At 36.8% G+C, this 22,522-nt stretch overlaps 1 protein-coding gene and 1 non-coding gene across 2 annotated transcripts in view; both read right to left on the bottom strand.

Moving 5' to 3' along the window:
- Positions 1 to 22,522, bottom strand: part of HOOK1 (hook microtubule tethering protein 1) — a 71,512-nt gene that overhangs the window by 21,019 nt on the left and 27,971 nt on the right. Inside the window, exons 7-13 of the mRNA XM_019839080.3 lie at positions 19,182 to 19,249; positions 17,496 to 17,558; positions 15,550 to 15,633; positions 9,959 to 10,125; positions 3,152 to 3,292; positions 1,248 to 1,449; positions 585 to 695 (exon numbers count right to left, since the gene is read on the bottom strand). Coding sequence (XP_019694639.2) covers positions 585 to 695; positions 1,248 to 1,449; positions 3,152 to 3,292; positions 9,959 to 10,125; positions 15,550 to 15,633; positions 17,496 to 17,558; positions 19,182 to 19,249 — 836 coding nt within the window. The remainder of the gene's footprint in view (positions 1 to 584; positions 696 to 1,247; positions 1,450 to 3,151; positions 3,293 to 9,958; positions 10,126 to 15,549; positions 15,634 to 17,495; positions 17,559 to 19,181; positions 19,250 to 22,522) is intronic.
- On the bottom strand, positions 16,668 to 16,794 carry LOC111562174. The gene has a single exon (XR_002745218.1). It is a non-coding gene; the product is annotated as a U6atac minor spliceosomal RNA (small nuclear RNA).

The raw sequence follows: 22,522 nt of genomic DNA, 5'->3' as shown, positions 1-22,522 counted from the left end.
AGCATTAAGCTAAATGAATGAATACAGTCACAAAACCCACAAAGTGTATAATGACATATTCTGGACAGACTGGGCAAATCTATAGAGAAAGACAGTAGAGTAATGATTGCTGAAGCTGGGCGGGAGGGAACCAGAACAGAGAGCAGCTGCTAGTAGGCACACTGATGGGGTGAGGAGAATGTTCTAAAATCTGACTGTGGGGATGGCTGCACAACTACAAATGTACTAAAAACTGCTGCATGGTACACTTTAAGTAGGCAAAGTTGATGGCATATACATTATATCTCAATAAAGCCATCAAAAAAATCCCATCTATGGTGCCTGCTCTCAAGGAGCCAACGGTCTAGAATGGGAACGCACGCACTGAGACATAGGGGCCTTGCCTCTGTGACTCCATCTTCCCTTGGGAAGGAAAGTAACGAAACTGTAGGGTGAATTCTTTCTACTTCCTTTTACACCAACACTCTAATTTGGAGAAAGACAGAAGAACTGACTGATGTGACTTCCAATCTTAGAATAGCAAGGATAATATTAAAAACTAAAAGAAGACAGGCGTATGACTTATCAACTGTATTTATGTTTACCTCTTTTTCCTTAAGTAAAGCTTCGTGTTTTTCTTCAAGCCGCTTCATTTCAAATGCTAGTGTATCTGCCCTTTTGGATTCAGAGGAAAGTTTATTGTGAAGATCTTGAACCTTTTGTCGAAAACAAGGGTATATAATATTAATAGTTTTTCAGAGGTCAGTAAATGAGAAACTGATTGGAAATAAAACTTAGACTAAGAATATAATCTAGTAATCCTCAATAGTTGTGAAAATAGCATGTGGGTAAGAGTTAACATAAATTTTAAAATACTCAAATAATAATTTAATAAAAAAATCATTCTTGTACTCTACTGTTTCTCTAGGTTGCTTGATAAATAGCTAAACAGAATATTACTGGCTATAGCTCCATTCTCTAGGCAATTATTATTAGTTACCAGAAATGCTAATAATAAGCAGTAAAATGCCTCCCAATATATACAAGCTCAGAAGAGAATAAAAAGGGGAAAGACCTAGATAACTCAAACTCAACTATCAATCCTGGAATTAAAATTACAGGTAGGAGAAATCTGTCATCATAATAAGCTCACAGCTGGTTATAGGCAATGTTCTTCACCTCTCTATCATTCTTAAAGTATCAGAAGGAATAAGAAAGTTGAGCTCTTTCAGTTACAATGATTAAAAAAAATTGACATATTTTCTTACCTGCCTCTTGTACGTTTCTAATTGTGTACGTGCTGCATTTGCTTTCTTTAATTCTTCTTCTAAGCTGACTGTGTTATGCATATACATCATGTTCGTTTCTTGTAAAGTTTTCACCTGCTTGCGAAGGTCATTCAGATCTTGTAATTTCTGACGATACATCTCGACCGTTGATTCTAGTTTATTAGCTTTATCAGAGGTAGCCCTATAATAAAGCTACATGTTACTGGGTAAAAGCTAGTAAATGCACATAACATTTCTATTCTGGCTCTAAAACTAGTCAGCTAGATAAACTATCAATTGGCTGAAACAACAGAAAAGAAAATCGGACAGACAGCAAAAGAATTAAACTGTGTGAGAACTTTAGAAAAAGACTCAAGTCCAGTGTGGAACCTTTTTGTTATAAAGGTATCAAAACAAAAATGCCTTAAATTTGACACACTAAATTATCAAACCGTTTCACACAGCACAATGTCTAAAAAAGAATGGTTTTGGGGCGCCTAGGTGGCGCAGTCGGTTAAGCGTCCAACTTCAGCCAGGTCACGATCTCGTGGTCCGTGAGTTCGAGCCCCGCGTCGGGCTCTGGGCTGATGGCTCAGAGCCTGGAGCCTGTTTCCGATTCTGTGTCTCCCTCTCTCTCTGCCCCTCCCCCGTTCATGCTCTGCCTCTCTCTGTCCCAAAAAAAATAAACGTTGAAAAAAAAAATTTTAAAAAGAATGGTTTTGTAAATGTAACTGAACAATTCCAAGCTTCTCTGAAGCTTACAGGCCAATTGTACTTTGTGTTTAACATTTAGTGCAGTTTTATTCTAAGTATTTAATATACTTAGGCAGTTGACTTATAATTTGTTTGACAAAGCACATCCCTTTAGAGTTGTACTTACCTGGCCAACTAGAGCAAAAATAAATACATAAACCAAATCACTTTCCATCACATGCAAGTTCAAATGAATGGTAGGAAGATTTTGTTTCAAATGGACATAAAAACTGGGCAACAAAATGGCTAATTAAGAAAATTTAACAGAAAAGGCTCAGTAGGTTGAGGGTCTGACTTCAGCTCAGGTCATGATCTTGCAGTTCCTGGGTTCAAGCCCCATGTCGGGCTCTGTGATGACAGCTCAGAGTCTGGAACCTGCTTCGGATTCTGTCTCCCTCTCTCTCTCTGCCCCTCCCCTGCTGATGCTCTGCCTCTCTCTCTGACTCTCAAAAGCAAATAAAACATTTAAAAATTTTTTTTAAAAAAGAAAATTTAACAGAAAATATAAAGAGCATATGGATAGTCTGTTTGCTTGACTAACAATTCATAGGAAAAGCTAAATATAAATTTTATATTGTCAAAGACAGTAAGAGAACCTTGGGATAACCCTGAAATAAATGTTAAGATACTTACCTATATCTATTTTATATCAAATGCCAAAATATGGATTGTGAGAATACTTTCCCTCATGTAAAAAGTTCACAAAATAAACTAATGAGTACAAGGAGATGAAGCTAAATGTATCTAAAAGTAATTCAGTTTACACAATCTTAAGAAAAAGATATCACACCCCCCCCCCCCCAATCGGGCTCTGTGCTGTCAGATATGCTTGAGATCCATTCTTTCTCTCTCTCTCTCTCTGCCCATCCCTGGCTGTGCGTGTGCTCACTCTCTATCTCTCTCAAAAAAAGAAAAAGGTATCATTTTGGGTTTACAAATTCTAATATGAAATTGTGCTAACAAAGATTGAATATTATCCTTAAACTGCAATTATTATTAACAAGCATAAATTAAGTAAAGACTAGGAGCCTGGAAAAAACTGATCAGTACTTGATATGTAGAAATAACCCTACGAATCCCTGATTAAAATATGGAATACTGAAATGACTAATAACTTAGAAGCGACATAATTATATTCAGACATGGCATACCTAAGGACATCTATTTCATCTTTCAGGGCTCTTGTTTCTTCAGCAAGACTAGTCAGTTCATCATTCCTATGTTGAAATTCAATTAGTTGCTTTTCAAGTTCTTCACAGTGAACACGATAATCATCTTTTGCAGCTTCAAGCCTTGCATAAACAAAATAAGTATTTATAATGTAATTTCCATTATTTGTTTTCTTACTGAGACATAAGCTTAGCAAGACATACTTTTAAAATGTTCTTTAAAATTCTACACTCAAAAGAATGACTAAAAGAATAAGACACTTCTGGCTCCCGGATTTAAAACTGGCTGAGAATAAACTAATGTTCTGAATTTTCATTTTCACTTCTGAAATATGGTGCTTGGTTATCACTAGTTCTAAAAGGGGTTTTAATCTCAAAAGGTGAAGAGAAAATGTATAGATATATAATCACTCAAAAATATACATCGCGTGTGAAATGGTAAAATATTAACTCTAAGTAGACTATGATAAGTTATGGATAAATACTTCAAACTCTATGGTAAAAACAAAAAGTAAGAAGATGGGGAAGTCTGGTGGCTCAGTCAGTTAAGCCTCTGACTCATGAACTCAGCTCAGGTCATGATCTCACAGTTCATGAGTTTGAGCCCCATGTCAGGTTCTGCACTGATGGTAAGGAGCCTGCTTGGGATTCTGCTCCTCCTCCACTCGTTCGTTTTTTGTTTTTTTTTTTTTTTCTCTCTCTCTCTCTCAAAATAAATAAACTTTTAAAAAAAAGGAAAAAGGCAATACAGTGTTTAATATAAAATATTAAAAAAATATTTGATTCCAAAGAATGCAGGAAAGGAAGATAAAGGAAAGGAACAGATATGACAAATGAAAAACAGCAATTGACAGACCTAAATATAACCATAACAAAAATTACATAAAAGGCCAATAGGTTAAACACACCAATTGAAAAGGCAGAGACTATCAGACTAAACAAAAAAGGCTCAAATATACATTAATTATACAAGGGATATTATAAACATAAAGACACAGATTAAAAGTAAAAGGATTTAAAAACACCATGAAAACAGTAAGCAAAGGAAATTGGGGTGGTTATGTTAACATCAAACAAAATAAATTTTAAGACAAAAAAAGTATTATCAAAGAAATGTTTCATAATTATAAAAGGGTCAATTACTAGAAAGCCATATCATCAATGTATATATATACCTAAAAATAGTTTTAAAATACATGAAACAAAAACTGATAGAATCAAGGGTAGAAATCCACAAATCCACAATCATTGTTTAATACCAGTCTCTAATGGATGACAGAACTAAACAAAAAAAAAAAAAAAAAAAACAAATAAACAAAAAAAAAACAAAAAAAAAAACAAAACTAAACATAAAAATACAGAAGAGATCTGAACATTATTAACCAACATGATTCAGTTGACATGTATAGAATATGTCAGTCAAAAATGACAGAAGACACATTTTTGCAAGTACATATGTAACACTAATCACAATGAAACATGATGAGCAATAAGTATTAATAAATATCAAAAGACTGCAATCCCATGCAATATGTTCTCTAACCATAAGAGACTTAAATTAGAAATCAGTCACAATAAGAAGTCTAGAAAAGTCTTAAATACTTGGAAATTAAACAACATGTTTCTAAACAACCCACAAGTCAAGGAAGAAATCACAAAGGAAATTGGAAAATAATTCAGACAGAATAACAACAGAAAGACAATCAGTTAAATTGGGGGAATATGGCTAAACCAGTGCTTGGAGGAGAATTTACAATTTTAAAGGCTTATATATTAGAAATGAAGAAAGTCTTAAAATCAATCCAAATTTCAACCTTAAGAGGCTAGGAAAAGAAGAGCAAATTAAATCCAAAGTAAATAAAAGGAAAGAAAGAAAGAACAGGGATGTACAACTAATAATATGGAAAGCTAATAAAGTGAATAGATTAATAACATTGATGAAACCCTAGTAAGAGTGATCAAGAAAAATGAGAAAAAATACAAATTACCAATACCAGGAGTGAAAAAGCAAGCATCAGTATAGCTCCTACAGTCATTAAAAGGACAATGAAAGAATATTATCAACAACTTTATGCCAATAGATTCAACGTCTTAAACAATATAAGCATATACCTTGAAAAGCACAACTTATCAAACTGACATATATGAAACAGAAACTCTAAGAAGCCCTATGAGCACTGATGAAATTATATTGTCATTAAAAGCCCTTTCACAAAGAAAACCATAGGCCCAGATTGTTTAATATCATTCACACATAAACTCTTACAGAAAACAGGAGAGAATTCTTCCCAATTATTCTATGAGACTAGCAGAACTCTGACAACCTAAAAAAAGGCATTACAAGAGAAAAAAAGTTATAGACCAGTATCTATTATGAAGACAACCAAAAAAAAAAATTATCTCAATCTATAAGCAAACTGAATCTAGTTAATATATATGCAGAATAATAAGTATGACCAAAGTGGTCTAACCCTGAAATATAAGATTGTTCAACAATCAAAAAAGAAAACAATCATAATGAAAGAATGAAAAAGAAAACCACAGTCATTTCAAGATGTAGAAAAATCATTTGACAAAAATCAACAATTAGTAATAAAAACTCTTAGCAAGCCAGAAATAAAGGGGAATTCCTTCAAACAGAAAAAAAACACATTAAAAAACTTTACAGCAAGTATTATACTTGATGGTACTTAATTGAACATTTCCCCCCTAAGACCTGGAATAAAGTAAGATGTCTTCTCTTGTTCAATGCAAGAAAAATAAATACAGGGCAGAAATAATAAAAGGAAGATGTAAAGCTCTATTAATAGATTAGATGACTATGGATGCCTTAGAATTTTCTGCATAAACCATTTTCTAGAATCAATAAGTGAAGACATAAAAGTTTCAGAAGACATAAAAGTTTCAAAATAAAAGCTTGAGTTTCAATATATAAAAATGAATTGTACATATTAGCAGCCACTTTTCAGGATAATTTTAATTGTATTGGTAATAGCATCTACATGGGAATAAAGTTAACAAAACACAAAACTTCTCTGCTAGAAACAACACAATATTGCTGGGAGAAACTAAAGACTTAAATAAATGAAGATACCATGTTCATAGATGGTAATTCTCAATATAGTTAAGATATTAATTTTACAGAACCTAAATCATAATCACAAAAGGTTTTTTTAAATGGAAATTGACTGACAGATGTGAAAATGCAAAAAGACTTGGAATAGCCAAAACAAATTTTGAAAAGAAAGAACAAAGTTGGAATACTTATACTACCTGATTTTAAACTTACTTTAGAGCTAAAGTAATCAAGACCACATCATCCAGGCATAAAGACAATCTGATCAATAGAAAACAACTAGAGAGTCCAGAAGATGAAGCAAATTTTATGATACCATTTTTCATGAAGATACAAAACAATGTGGAGTAAAATTAAAATATCTTCAATGATGCAACTGTAACGACTAGATATCCATATGGAAAACAAAAATAAAAATAGGGACGCCTGGGTGGCTCAGTTGGTTAAGTGTCCAGCTCTTGATTCTGGCTCAGGTCATGATCTCACCGTTCATGAGATGAAGCTCTGTGCTGGGCTCTGTGCTCTCAGCACAGAGCCGTGCTTGGTATTCTCTCCCTACCCTCACCCCTTCCCTGCTCATGCTCTCTCCCTCTCAACATAAGTAAATAAACTTTAAAAAATAACAAAATAAATAAAAAATAAAAATAAATAAAGCTTGACCTCCATACCTTACACCATTGTTTTAGAAAACAATTCAAGATGGACTATAGTCTTAAATGTAAAAGATAAAACTGTGAAGTTTCTAGAAGAGCATAATAGAGAGTATCTATCTCCATGGCATGGAAGTAGACAAAGATTTCTTGGACAATACACAAAACAACACTAATATTAAAAATATTGACAAATCAGACATCATCTAAGTTAAGAACTTTTCCTCTTTGAAAGACCCCATTTAAAAAATGAAAAGGCAAGTCACAGAATGAGTGAAATATTACTATGCATATATCTGACAAAAGGATTTGTATCCAATTTTTAAAACTTCCTACAACGAATTGATAATGACAAACAACCCAATTTAAAGACAGCTCAACAGTGTGAAGAGACACTTCACAAAGTAAGATATATTGCCAATAAGCACTTGAAAAGGGGCTTATCACATCATTTGTTGTCAGAAAAATGCCAATGAAAGCCATAATGAAATACTACTATATTTTCCCTGAAATGTTTAAAGTTAAAAAGACAGATAGAACAAAATATCCTACCAGACAGAACAACTAGAGCAATAAGCAGCAAACTGCTCATAGAGTATAAAATGTTATAGCGGCTTTGGAAAACGGTTTGGCAGTATCTTTCACAATTAAACAGCTAGTGCGCAACTCAGCAATACTGCTGTATATATTTCCAACGGGAAATAAGAAAACATATGTCTTTAAAAAGTCTTGTATTATAATGTTCAGACTAGTTTCACTTATATTAACCCCAATTGGGAAACCCAAAATGCCCATCTAAAGGGAAATGGATAAATAAAAGTGTGGTATAATGTAAATAATTGCAAATATTTGAATACTACTTAGCAATAAAAAATAATGAATTACAGATACATTCAAAACATAAATGAAGCTCACAAAAATGCTGAGCAAAAGAAGCCAATCACCAAGAAGTTCATGCTGCATTATTCAATTTATATGATGCTCTAGATTAGAGAAAACTAATCAATGCTGAAAAATGCTCAGAAGAGTAATTAGCCTCTGGGAGGCAGGGGTTGACTGGGAAGAAGCATAAAAGAACTTTTTTCAGTGATTGAAATGAACTATATATTGATAAAAGTGTGATAACACAAATGTATGCTTTTGTTAGCACATTAAATTGGACGCAGTATTTCTTCATTTCACAACATGTAAATGTTACCTTGTAAAAGAACCATAAACATACTGAAGTCTAATAATATTTTGTATTAAAAAGGTAAGACTGCAATTCTTAAATTGCTTTCTATGTGTTTTAGGATTAAGTATATGAGAATATATGTTCAGGAAAACGGGAGCCAGGTTTCTCACCACTGGAGGAGTTGACAATATGGAAATGCAGATCAGAATGAACCCCGAAGACAGGGGACTAAAAGGAAAGATGTCAATATGAACTCACTGTTCATACTGAGAAATAGAATAAATGCAGACATGTGGATATTCCAGCGTGTGGACACAGGCAAGTGTGAACATCGGTCGTAGGAACCTGTGCTAGTGTATTTCCTAGCTCTGTACTCCAAAGTGGCCTTGAAGCAAGGACCAAAACACTCATTTGGAGCACAGGTCTTTGTTTCTAAATAACATTCTCCACTAGAAGGAATTAAAAATCCTTGGAGAAATGGCTGACTGCAGAGTCTGGAAAGAAGGGGAATGAGTCTAGAATATTTTGTTGTGCAGGAAAGTAAGAACGTGCTCAAAGGATAGCGACAGGTTGGAAAGAACACAGGGGCCAGTTGAAAGGATTCCCAGTGGTCGAATCTGGGATAATTCCAGCATCAAATAACTGATGACAGTAATGGATGTGTAGTCCATTGAGTAAGAATAATACTAAATGCAATGCATGATCCTGGATTGGATTCTGAAACGGGGAAAAAAAATAGCTCTACAGGACAATGAAACAACTACTGGAATTTGAATACAATCTGTGGATTAGATGGTAATATGTATCAATGGCAAATTCCCTAATTTTAATCACTACACTGTGGTTTATAAGAAAGTATTCTTGTTTTAGGAAATGTATGCCAAAGTACACAGGGATAAAAGTGCACGTCTCCAGTGTACTCTCAAGTGGTTCAGGAAAAAATATATGCATCTGTAAGAATATGTAGAGAGACCGCTAAAACAAATGGAAAACACTGCCAAACTACTGCAGAATCTGAGCAAAAGATATAAAGGTGTTTTTTGTGCTATTCTTGCAACTGTTAACTGCGTTTGTTTGAAATTATATTTTAAAAAAGTAACAAAAAATACATACAGTACAATTAGAGTGCTTCTTCTCAAGGCCTTATATAGTCCAAAGCTAGGCTACTAGCACACAAGAGACAGTGTTTATTAAAGGTAAGATGTGGGGCACCTGGGTGGCTTAGTAGGTTGAGTGACCAACTTCGGCTTGAGGTCACAATCTCACGGTTTGTGAGTTCAAGCCCCGTGTCGGGCTCTGTGCTGACAGCTTGGAGCCTGGAGCCTGCTTCAGATTCTGTGTCTCCCTCTCTCTCTCTGCCCCTCCCCCACTCATGCTCTCTGTCTCAGAAATAAATAAACATTAAAAAACATTTTAAAAAAATAAATAAAAAATAAAGATGTACACCACCTTTTTTTTCAAAGAAAAAATACAAAAATTTAAATAGAAAGCACCTCTTTAGGTTAAGATTTCCATTTTTTCCATTTATTATCAGGTTCCCTCTCCTATGTAAGAAACACCCCATTCCCCCCAGATCTCAGCAGTCATTCCCTTAAACTCCTATTGGACTTGCCTATGGCCTTTATTTGGCCCTAATCACAAGTTATTTTGAACTACTTTCTTTTTATACACATATCCCACTTGCCTAACTAGATTGCAAGTCCCATGAAGGCAGGAACTATTTACACCATTTGATATTTTCAGAGCTTCTATTTTCAGTGTTCTAAGCATACTATAAAGTTATAGCATGCTATAGCACACTATAAAATGCTTAATAATTCATCACTGATAGACTTCTTAACTCCTGGTTTAACAGAAATCCATGGAATGGTTTTTACTAAAAATGCTACCTGAAGTTTTCTTCCTGTAATTGTTCTAGTTGTAACTGTGCATGAAAATACTTTTTTGCAACCATTGTATTTGGATCATCAAAAGATCCATCCAACTGGTCAAGTTTTTCATTCATCATCTCATTCTCAGAAACTAATGAGTTCTTTTCATCTTGAAGTGCAGTCACCTAAAAAACAAATACACAAATATGAGCATCAATAGCAAAAAAACTTAAGAGTCCAGAGCCCCACACTGCTATGTGACCAGGCCATTAAATTAGCTTGGTCAATCAGACAACATAATTTCTAAGGATCCTTCCAAAGCTGGATCCTAGACCCTAGGGGTCTAGGATGTTTGAGTCAAACAAAAGAAATCAAAGTAATTTGGTTACTACAGAGAAAACCGAGTTAAAACATACAAGGAGAATATCTTCAAAATGTTATGCTTGCCCTAGTTTCGGTAAGAAAATTTTTCTAAGTCTTTAAAATCTGATGTACTGATAAGCTTTGAAAAATTAATTTGTTCCTCTTTTAGTTATAAATTTACTATTAGGATGCTGTTACCTAATAAGCTAAAATACACACACATGCACAAAGTTATTTTAGGTTCACAGCAGAAAATTATCAGTTACATATCATGTCTTCAGAGACAAGCACATTATTTGGTTAATGAATCAGTAACAAAAAGCTGAACTAAATCCATTTGCACATTGTGACTGTTTGCTTATAATTTAAAATGGCTAAAAACTTAGAATCACATCGATATCAGTACCTGATACATTTCACTTTACTTACATATTAATGCAACAAATATGATTTGCTTCAGTTCTTTTTCTTTTCCATTTAAAAACATCTTTTAAAACCTTTTAAAAAGGCTGTAACCTGGTCATATGTAAGACCAGAAGTTTACATATGATTATATTAAGCTTCCTTTGAAAAAAAGTTGACGTATTATGATTTTGAACATATTACTACATAGGTTTGCGACTGTTTTTTCAATAGATGCAATTAATTCAACCCAGTTATGTGAAGGAGGCTGTAAGCAAGTGAATGCCTTCAACACCATATAGGCAAGTTACAAATACTTGCCTTTAACCAACACAATGACCAACACAATGACCAATGAGCAATGACCAACACAAAGGCTCAGAAAAGTCTTCCCGGGAAGACTACGGGAGAAAGCAATTTTTCTCCCTAAATTCAACACATGTATCTATCCTTGCCAAGCAAGCAGTTTAGTGACTATTACCTGTCATGTACAACCCTAAATGACTGAGATATGAAAAAGGAGGAGAGTTTGTACCCTTAGCATCCTTATGGTAAAAATGTAAATAATTACACAACAGGAAATGTTCAAAGTGCTTTGGTGGAAACATACCATAGGGTAGGAGATGGGACACAAAGAAAAGAAAACCTCATTCTAGCTGGAGGGAAGAGGGTGTCACAAAAAGATCCACAAAAGAGAAACAATACCCTCAGTCTTCCAACCTGTGTAAGAACCACGTAAATAAGGTAGGTAAGGGCAAATTCAGTTTTCAACACCTGGTGTGTAACCAACCTGGGTCCTATCCATGTTTCGCAGTGTGGCTCCAGAGCTACCTTTAACCACAGACGTGAAGGAGAAGGTAGTAAACATGCAAATTCCTTGCACACCCTCCCTCCCATCTATGACACAGAATGTCCAGTGGTGGTTCTACACATCTCCTTTAACAAGTTCCATAGGTTCATTATGTACCTGCCTTTATCCTTCTCTGTTTTTATTTTTCTTCTCTATTTCTTTGTTTCTCTCTCCTTTGTTGCTGTGTCAAATTATTTAAAAATGAGACAGAAAAATTCAAAAAGCTAAAAAAAAAAAAACCAAAACGCCATTTTCTTACATTACCCAGATTTAACGTAACACTTGTGTCCTATTTGCTTATTTAAACAAATATATGGGTTGCCTGGATGGCTCAGTTGGTTAAACATCCAACTCGTGATCTCAGCTGAGGTCTTGACCTCAGGGTCATGAGTTCAAGCCCCACATTGGGCTCTGCACTGGGCACGAAGCCCACTTAAAAAAATAAATAAATAAAAACGTCATCACATTAAAGTTTGAAAATCACTGCCTCAGATATAAACGTATCTTGTACAATGGTGGACAGGAGCATGTCTTCTCTAATGTACCCCAGGCAAGAATGGCTGACCACTGCTATGGCATTATTACCGCAAGTGAAGGACTGCATCCGACTGCTGCCGGGGGTCACGAATGGTGGCTGGAAGGGCAGAATAAGAGCTACTGGCAAACGTCACAACTTGCCTGAAGGTCCCATAATATCCTGATTGGAACGGAGTTCCTCAAAACTTCACATCCAAATATCACGTGGAGTTCTTCTTTCTTTTTTTTTTTAAGTACACATAATCAGACCTGCCTCCTGATTTACTGAATCAGAATTTATGACCATAATTTGCACAGAACCAACACAGTTCTGTATTTGAAAGGATTCAGGCTTCACCAGATCCTTCCCCACAGAATCTCCACTCTTGCATTCTTTATTTCGATTAAAACATGTTTGCTAGCTAGACTCCGTCAACAAGCAGTTTTTTCAAGAACAGCTCGTGAGTCCGCACCTGAGCTCTTCCATCTGGCCACGATGCCGCCTCCCTAAGCACTCGGTAGATCCTGCTCTTCCAAATTCTGGTACTGAAGTTGTAGGGAAGCCTGATGGTCTGGTCTTTGTGGGTGATTTGCCTCTTCTACCTGAACAACCAAGGACTCGTTCTTCTTCTATTCATGAAGTTCAATGGCTTACCTAGGATAAAGCCTAGTGTTTCCCATTATTCGGTGATTAGTTTCTGTGCATCTGCAATTTTCTTTTAAACCTCACTTTGTTGTCTTCACGCCCCATCTATTTTACTGATGTGTTCTGAGGAAGCTGTTCCACAACATGAAGCAAACATTATTTTTCTAAGCTCGGCTGAAGTCTTTTACGTGCACTTTAGTCTGCACTGTTTGCACGGATGTCACGCTTCTATTCTTTCCATCTAACTTGTGCTTTGTTGGCAGTCAGGATACACCAGATGTTCCAGTGTGGGCTGAAGACTCCTCAACACGTCTCCACTCTACTGAAGATCCAGTGTGCCTTCCTCTCTCATTATGGTGGAGGCTGTTCTCCCTCCACACCATTCCATAGCCTTGGGAATGGTCAGGGAAGGAGGGGGCAAGCTGAGGCAAGGCGCAGTCTTTACGACACCTGGGCTACACTCTCACTTCTGAGGTTTAAATACCTTCCACCAGAGTGCTGAGCAGTGTCTCCCACTCCCAGGGAGGAAATCCTTTGGACATCAGCCCTCTCCCCAGTGCAGTGTGTAGCTCTACAGACTGCCTATCAGGAGTCAGGCCTGTAGTGTCTTAGCTGCTCCTCCCCAGTCCAGTTGAAAGAAAACAAAACAATCAAAGGGTGACTCTCCTGACTGTGTAGACCGCAGGGAGAAGTATCGAGATTCCCGTGGATCCCCCTGCGTGGGTCAGGGATGAGGAAAGGAGAACAGATGCTCGCTATGCAGCACTTCTGTCAACATCACATGCCTGCTTCTTTCCTTGACTGTCGGTTTTTTGACTTCACAAGTTACGTCCTTTTTCTTGTTTACCTGTCCTTGGTGCATTTCTGTGCAGCTTCTTTTTCTTTTTTTGCTACATTTGGTCAGGTATTAAAACAATCCCCTCTGCCCCAATTCAAAAACAACTCTCAAGTAACATATGATTAAAAGTAAAGATTTCTCAAAAACAAATTCCCTTATGGGGCGCCTGGGTGGCTCAGTCGGTTGAGCATCCGACTTCAGCTCAGGTCATGATCTCACAGTCCGTGGGTTCGAGCCCCATGTAGGGCTCTGTGCTGACAGCTCAGAGCCTGGAGCCTGCTTCGGATTCGACAACCCCCTCTCTCTCTGCCCCTCCCCTGCTCGTGTTCTGTCTCTGTCTCTGTCAAAGATGAATAAACATTAAAAAAAATGAAAAAAAATGTCCCTTATAAAATTGGGATATATGTCATGTGAACCTATGTGGATTCTATGTTGTTAATTAATTACTTTTTGTTCTATTATATAATCATTCATTTCCTGTGTGCAGATAATCTGAGGGTTGATTCTATTTTAATACTAGAATCAAAATGCTAAAACCTGAGTTGTGTGTACTTTACTGCTAAAATCAGGTGATCACATGCTCTTCACTGTGTATAACAAACACATCTTCTAACATAGAATTTTGTGTTCTTTATCAAATAAGAATTTCTAGAAAATGTACAGAGATCCTACATAAGACTGCTAAGGCCTGAATGATTCAATCCTCTGTTCTTTATATCAGGTATTCTGGCAGGTGAATAAGATCCTATTTGGCAATAACTCATCTCAGATGCTTTGTATGTGTGTATGCAATTGTTGTAACGTGTGACATAACTGTGGCCAAGAAACATGAAAGAAGAACATATAGAAAGCCCCCTAATTTTGAGGTACTGGCTTTGTTCAAATATAAACATTAAGTCTTTTCAAACACAGAGGGACTGATTTTTTAAAGAATGACGTTAAAAGACCAGAACGGCAGTGCTGTCACTGTCCTAAGTAGCTGAGTCACTGTGACCTAGTCACTTCTCTTTTCCTTATGTGCAAGCCTTTATGGATTAGAAATATTACCCAGCCCTGTCAGTCTAGATCTTTATCTCATCAAGCCAGGATGATGCTCTCACAACCCTTGTTCCTTGTCTTCTTACTTTTCAGAGAGTAAATTATTTATGTAACTCATTATTTGAACAAAAACGTGCAATTTACATTTAGCACATTATGCCAGTACACTTACCCTTTCGCATAATTTTTTAAGACTTACTGCATAACTTGTGCGTTTGCACTTTTCATATAACAATAACAACAATACGCGCAAATACACATAGTGCTTATGTGCGTCAGGTACTACTCTAAGTGCTTAATGCATAGTAACTCATTTAATCCTCATAAAAACACTCTGGGAGATACACACTATTATCACAACACTTCTCAAGAGAGAAAACTGAACTATAAAGAAATTAAGTAATTTGTTTGAGAGGATACAACCATCTGAATATAGGTGGGCTAGTGTGACCATCTACCCTATTAAACGTTAACTATTGTCTCTCATGCCGAGTTTATTTTGCTAACATGTACATACATGAGAATATAAGAATTATATACACATGGATTCAGATACACGTACATGTTAGCAAAACAAACTTGGTACCTGCATTTAACTGGGAAGGGGAGAAAAGCATTTCTAAATACTTCCATAAATGACCTCATTTAAATATTCGCTCTATGCAGTAGATACTTGAATTTCTCCTTTTTACAAAAGAAACTAAGGGCTCATCTAAATACTTGAAATTCCACAATTAAAATGATTTTCTCAAAGAAATAATCACCAATTTTCAACTCAAAGAGAAAAGTAACTAGGAAGCTCATGCTTGAATGTTCAAGCCTATAACAAACACTTTAAAATTTCCCTCCCTGGAATGGAACCCTTCCTCCAAGCCACTGTGCCAATGAATTATTTACAATAAAACCTCTGTAAACTTAAAGAGGAAGTTTCCCTCAGATGGGTTTCTCGTCTGCACCTGCATATCCAGTTCTTGGCACCTTTGCCTCAGTTCTTCCTTTTCCGCTAGTGCTTCTTGAAGTTCTTCCAAGGCCCTTTTAAGCTGAAACAGAAAACGTTCTGATTCTTAGAAAGATGTGTTCTGACACAAGTTGAAAAATATGTGTATGTACACATAGACACGGACATTCAAATTTATCAACAAGTCTACTCTCTTTAAGTCTCCATTTGAACCTTTCTAGGGTGACTATGCAAATTAGACAGCATAGGAAAAGCAGTCGGCACAGGGTCTCTGGGATGTAGTGGACAGTCAATAAATAAGCGACTACTAGTCAGAGGGAGGGGGAAGATTTTAAGAGGGTGACCAGACGCAAATGGACAGTTGTGTGAAAAAGGTGTTTGGTCATGGGAGAAGGTGCTGATTAGTATAAAACAATGAAGAAGACCTAACTGCAGATGGAAATCATGCATCTGTGGTGACCTCAATTCAAATAAATGGCTGTGCTTTTCTCTAACAGAGCTCAGCTGCATGGATGCTGCAGTAAAGAAGGGCACTCATTATTGTTTTAGTCTGAGTTTCCCTGATGATCAGGGATGTTGAGCACCCTTTCATGTGTCTGTTGGCCATCTGCACGTCCTCTTTGGAAAAATACCTATTCATGTCTTCTACCCATTTTTAAACCGGATTATTTGTTTTTTGGGTGCTGAGCTTTATAAGCTAACTACAGAGAACACACTGATGGTTATCAGTGGGGAGGTGGGTGGGGGGATGGGGGAACAGGTGGTGGGGATTAAGGAGAGCACTTGTGGTGAGCACCGAGTGTGGCATGGAATTGAATCACTAAATTGTACACCCGAAACGAATGTTACACTGTATGTCAACGAACTGGAATTTAAACAAAAACATTAGAAAATTTTATCTATTAACAAATAAGTCTCAGTTTGTTGTTTCTGTGTGAATATTTACACCGTCTCATTAATATTTAAAGCAAAGGTCCCACAGAAATAAAATTTTAGGTAAATCTTTATGAAAAAAAAATTTGTTTTCTGGTTCAATGTGCATTTTTTAAAAAAAACCTGAAGTATCACTAACATAGAATGTTATATTAGTGACATACATCATACAGTGATTCAACAACAAAACGATGGTTAGATGCCCTGAAGGGGGTGACAAGGCCTTAACTGAGCTGAGTGCTGGCAGGCCGGAGGGCCTCTTCCAGCCTTGTGACAGGGAGCGCTAACCTTTCCCCCTTTCAAGCATCACTCCTTATGAAATGTTAAACAGCAGAATATTAGAGGATGATGTTTAATTTCATTACACAAAATTTAGAAAAAACACAGTGTTTAAATTCAATTAGAAATTTCTTAGGAAAATTTTAGTTTGGAATACTTGGTGAGATGCCTGGTGACACTCATGAAAAACAAGTGCTCCAAAGTAGAGCAGGAAAAGCACTAGATGCAACGGCCTGTCCCTGTGCCCCTCCCCACAGCCCAGGAGAGTGCCCTCCCCCGTGTGAACCAGCATGCAAGAGAACCTAGAACTGGGGGAAGGGGACTTGAGCGCAGGGTCATGGAGCTGTTTCTTCACAATCAGGAGAGAGGACAGCAACATGACAAAAATTATCATATTAGATAAATGACAACTTAGCAGAGTTTTTTCAACTGTCTGCTACTTAACTGTACAATCATCCAGCATGAGCCACATATGTATCAGAAGTTTTGGAAGGAAAGTTCAATGTCACTCATCTCTGAAGATGATCATAAAAACTTTTGGAAACCAACACTACCTGCATTCATGAAGGAATTCATAATAATATTCAATTGAGATATTATAGGATAAACAAGCTACATTTCATGGAGGAGAATATTCTTGCATATGTTCGCCTATGTAAGCCTTATGATAGTAACTGGCTAAGGAACTGCATGACTGTTTTCAATACTCTCCCCACATACTAAGATACTTACCTGTTGCTCTAATTCTCCGACAGCATCATTTGTGGGACAGCTCACTATTTCTTTACTCATCAACTAGGAAATTAAAGTAGCAATGTTAAGTACAATAAAGAGACTAAGTTATGAAGTAAAAATAAGTTTACTTAAAAGGGCAGTAAAATGCTTTATATTTAGTTTCCCTTGATGATCCTTAGAATATTATTTAAATAAAAACTTTATTAGAGACTTAAGCTAAATAACACAACATTTCAACTATTACATCAGTGGGGACATCAGGAGTAAAGTGTACTTGAAATGCACAGATAAATTTAAAATATTTGTATGCTGAAAAATTGTAATCTAAGTTCTAAAAGATGAACTACTGAATAACACTGAACACATCAAATAATAATAAAAAGATTCTCCCATAAAATTAACACTTTTAAAATACAGCCTTTAAATGAGTGATATAGCAAAATTCCTAATTTGAGAAGTCATTTTAAAAGTAGGAGTTACAATTATATGGAAAAAAAATCTTATAAAGGTAACCTTTTTGCATATGAAACACAGATATATGTACTGTGATGTTTTTTCTTTTCGTTTTTATTTTAATATTTATTCAATTTGTGAGAGAGACAGAGAGAGAGACAGAGATAGTAGGGGAGATGAAGAGAGAGAGAGGGACACACAGAATCCAAAGCAGGCTCCAGGCTCTGAGCTGTCAATACAGAGCCCAATGCAGGGCTCGAACCCACAAACCGTGAGATCACGACATTAGCCGAAGTTAGATGCTTAACTGACTGAGCCTCCCAGGCGCCCCGTACTATGATGCTTTAAATTCAAGTCAACAATGCAAACTCAGAGCACACACTGCTAACCTCCTGTGAGATGCCTCCTTCCAAATCATGCCCCTGTCAAACTGCTTGTACTCACTAATTCCTCATTCTACCTCCCATTGGACATCCTCTACACTGCACTTCAGTCTGATGTTAAGAATCAACATGTACCACGTGAATTCTGAACCGTTCTGGTTCAACCTATGCATCTAGATTCGCTTGAACCCAGGCTACCTGACTCCCAAACCTATCACCATATTTGCTCACAGTTTCTCCATTCTGAAAATGAATGTAAGATATGTTTACACACATGCTTTAAAATTTCAAGAAAGACTACTCTAATTGGCAGAAAAAAAAGAAAAAATAAAGATTCCTATCTGGTCAGAGGTTGTTTATCCTGCTTAGGTGAAGTTATTTAAGGGAATCTGACAGGGGCACCTGGGTGGCTCAGTCATTAAGTGTCTGACTTCGGCTCAGGTCATGAACTCATGGTCTGTGAGTTGCAGCCCCACATCAGGCCCTGTGCTGACAGCTTGGGGCCTGGAGCCTGCTTTGGATTCTGTGTCTCTGTCTCTCTCTGCCCCTCCCCTGCTGTGCTCCGTCTCTCTCTTTCTCAAAAGTAAATAAACGTTAAAAAAAAAAAAAAGGAACCTGACAATATTATCTTTTTAAAATACAGAAGTACTAAAATTGGGGTTGAAGTCTTTTTAAGATATTTTGGAGAAAGAAAAGAAAGGAAGGCACACTAATTTAAGGTAAATAAACCTGCTGCAAAGGGCAAGTTTATACAAGTAGAAAAATATACATCCATAAGATTTATGTGATAATTTTTGTGTCATTAGGTTTAGGATTTTCATACATAGGTGAAATAATAAAAACTTACCTCTTGAATAGCAGTCATGACCACATGTTGAACAGACTCTTCCAATGTCATTATATTTTGAATATGTTCTGTGATTTAAAAAAAAAAAAAGACAGATATGATAAAAAGAATCTACTCTTTCCCATGTTACTTTAGCCATTCAATTAATAGTATAAAAGGTCATTTACCACACATACTTCTTTATCAAGTATATTTTTCCACAAGAAATAAGCCCACCAAAATTATATAAGCAGAATTAAAATGCCCAAATTTTAAATGTTTTATTTTTCCTAAAGAAGAAAACCTCTACTTTTCTTATAAGAAGAAAAAGAAGAAATTATGATTAATCTTAAAACAATTATGAAAATTTCTTCCTTCTTCTTAGATGTTCAGTATTATGGGATGAATTCATACATATTAAATGAATGTTAAATCTTCAGCCCAGAAAATTAAATCTTACCACCTATGTAGTTCATTTCAGGAAGGCTTTCAAAGAAGGGACTTCTACAGCCTCCTATAAACACATACTCAATATTCATCAAGTCTTATCTGAGGGAGATCCTTATGCCTTACCACAAACACACAGGCAATAAGTTAAGTCTGTCCCAATATGAAATGAAGAACCATAAGAAAAGGTGTTTCATATATTTACATAATCAACTTTGATGGCATATTCTCCAGCTAAAACAATTTCCATATAATTCCAAATTTCCAAAAAAACATTATTTTCAAATATTTTTATTGCTTAAATGATTTTCCTGGAACACTCCCGAAAGTTCTCTAAATCTTTCTTTTATTTGTGAAGTCAAGAACTGGACAAAGATTCTGACAGATTCTGATATGCACCTGACCACTAGGTGGGGAGTGGAAGGGGAAGGGGAAGTTAAGTAGAGAAAGCACAGGCAATGCAAGGATTTCCTTTAACTGGATTTTCTGGGTAACGGAGAGTTTCAAGTCTGCTGAAACCTTCAAAAAAATTATCTCTTTTCCCACCAAAATAAATATGGTACTATTAACCAAACAAGTTCATTCTTTCAAGACTGAGACTATTGCAATACCTTGGAATCATTTCGAAACAATTCTCATTGGAAAGTATAAAGGTGTGGAAGCTGTTTTACATGCTGGGTGTATTTTAGGTTTCAATTAAATTACTGCAAGTTTTTTTTTTTTTTCATTTATTTGCTCACTCCTAAAATCTGAGAGCCCACATATCTCCAAAATTAAATCCAATTAGGTAACACTGATGTGTTTAACAAGACAGTGAAACTATTTCTTTATATTTACCACTTGCTAAACTTTTATTTACGTATGCTGAAATTGAATTTCCTTTCAAAATTCTGGGGACAAAAATTCTATTAATGCTTGGAACTAAATTATGAAAATAATATTAAAATTCATGGAAAGCAACAAAAATCATAACACGGGAAAATTACACCTGAAAATGTCAATTATAACTTAGAATAGGAAGAACTGATTAATTCACAAGAGATGAGACAAAAGAACAGATATTAAATAGTGCAGACAAAATACAGTGAAAGCCCAAAGTTACTTTTTTGAAAAAGACTATTAAAACTGACAAATGTGAAAAAGATGGCAGAGTAAGAGGATGCTAAACTTGTCCCAGAGACACACCAAGGCAACAGCTACATCTACGCAAAACTAACTCTGAAAATGACCTAAAGACTAGTGAAACAGACCTTCCTTAGCTAGTCTCAGAGAGAAGGCCACATATAAAGGGTGGGGGTGGGGGGATAAAGACATGGTTGGGAACCAAATCCCCAGTGGGACCAACCACAAACAGGATAGGCAATACAAGGATGGAGAAGTGAGATCAGACCCCACACTGGGCAACCCTGTGTCTGATGAGTCCCTATAATATCTGACTTAACACTGGGAGCTTTAAAAATCAGCAACGCCAAGAGTTTCCTACTGAAGGCAATAGGAAACAGAGTCCCATCCTCCCCCACCCCCCTAAAGAGCCAGCACACTAAATAACTCAGCCCTAGACACAGCACAGAAGCAGCAGTTTGAAAAGCACCTGGGGTATACATGAAGGAAATTCAGTGACTAATCTCAGAGTATGTGCATGAAGGGCAGGATCTGCAGATTCCTCGCAGGGAAAAATGCTGGCTAGTGCCACTTTTCTTCCCTCCCCCACTAAGGAGATGCTTCTGGGAGCCAGTTCTAACACTCTCCTTCTAGCTCGCTAATGCCACAAGCTCTGCCCCAGTGCTACCCTGCAGACATGCCCCACCCAACCTGCCTGCTTTGGCAGGCAACCCTGCAAATTAGCTCCAGCTCGGCCACACCTGACAGGTAGCACTGGCCAGGCCTGTCCCACTCCATAGTTCTCCAACGCTGAGGAGGTGAGTAAATAATCCCAAACATGAGCACAGCTGCAATTCCTGCAGCTAGGCCTCTTAGCTGGCTGCACAGGGAGTAAGCCCTGCTCTTCAGTGAGACTTACAACTGTGGTATAGAGGCTAACTGCAGGTGGCTAGGCTGACCACTAGCCCCACCCACCAACTGGCCCATGGCAGCCTCAGCCTGGCCTCTCAATAACACTGGGAGTAAATCCTGCCCAGTGCATCTACAGCAGGTAAAGCAGGTGACTGCAGCTAGCTGGGCTGAAGGTTATGATGGCCCAGCCACAAGTGTAGGGCACAGGCAGCCCATGTAGGGGATACTCCTGGAGCACGTAGTTCTGATGACCAGGAGGGACTGTGCTGTAAGACACTTTTCCATACCAGGCCACTATCTTCAAGACCAGAAGAAGTAGCTGACCTACCTAATATACACAGAAATAAACACAGAGAATTAGACAAAATCAGGAGACAGAAGTATATACCCCAAATGAAAGAACAAGACAAAATCATGGTTAAAGAGCTAAATGAAACAGAGGTAAGCAACATGCCTGATAAAGAATTCAAACTAACAATCAAAGACACTCCCTGGACTTGAGAAAAGAGTGTATGAACTCTGTGAAAACTTCATGAGATGGAAAATATAAAAAAAAGAACCAGTCAGGGCTGAAAAATTCAATAACTGAAATGAAAAATGCACTAGAGGGAATCAACAGCAGATCTGATGATGCAAAAGAACAAATCAGCGATCTGGAAGACAGAGTGATAGAAAGCACCCAAGCTGAACAGCAAAAAGAAAAGAGTAAGAAAAAAAAAAAAGAAGAACAGGTTAAGGGAACTCTACAACATTACCACACATAACATTCATATTATTAGGGGGTCCCACAAGGAGAAGATAGAAGGAAGGCAGAAAATTATTTGAAGAAATAACAGCTGGAAACTTGCCTAATTTGGGGAAACAAATATCCAGGTCCAGACAGCACACAGAGCATCCAACAG

Source organism: Felis catus, chromosome C1, assembly GCF_018350175.1.
Source record: "Felis catus isolate Fca126 chromosome C1, F.catus_Fca126_mat1.0, whole genome shotgun sequence".
NCBI classification, from domain to species: domain Eukaryota; kingdom Metazoa; phylum Chordata; class Mammalia; order Carnivora; family Felidae; genus Felis; species Felis catus.
This window is presented reverse-complemented; position numbering and strand designations above follow the sequence as displayed.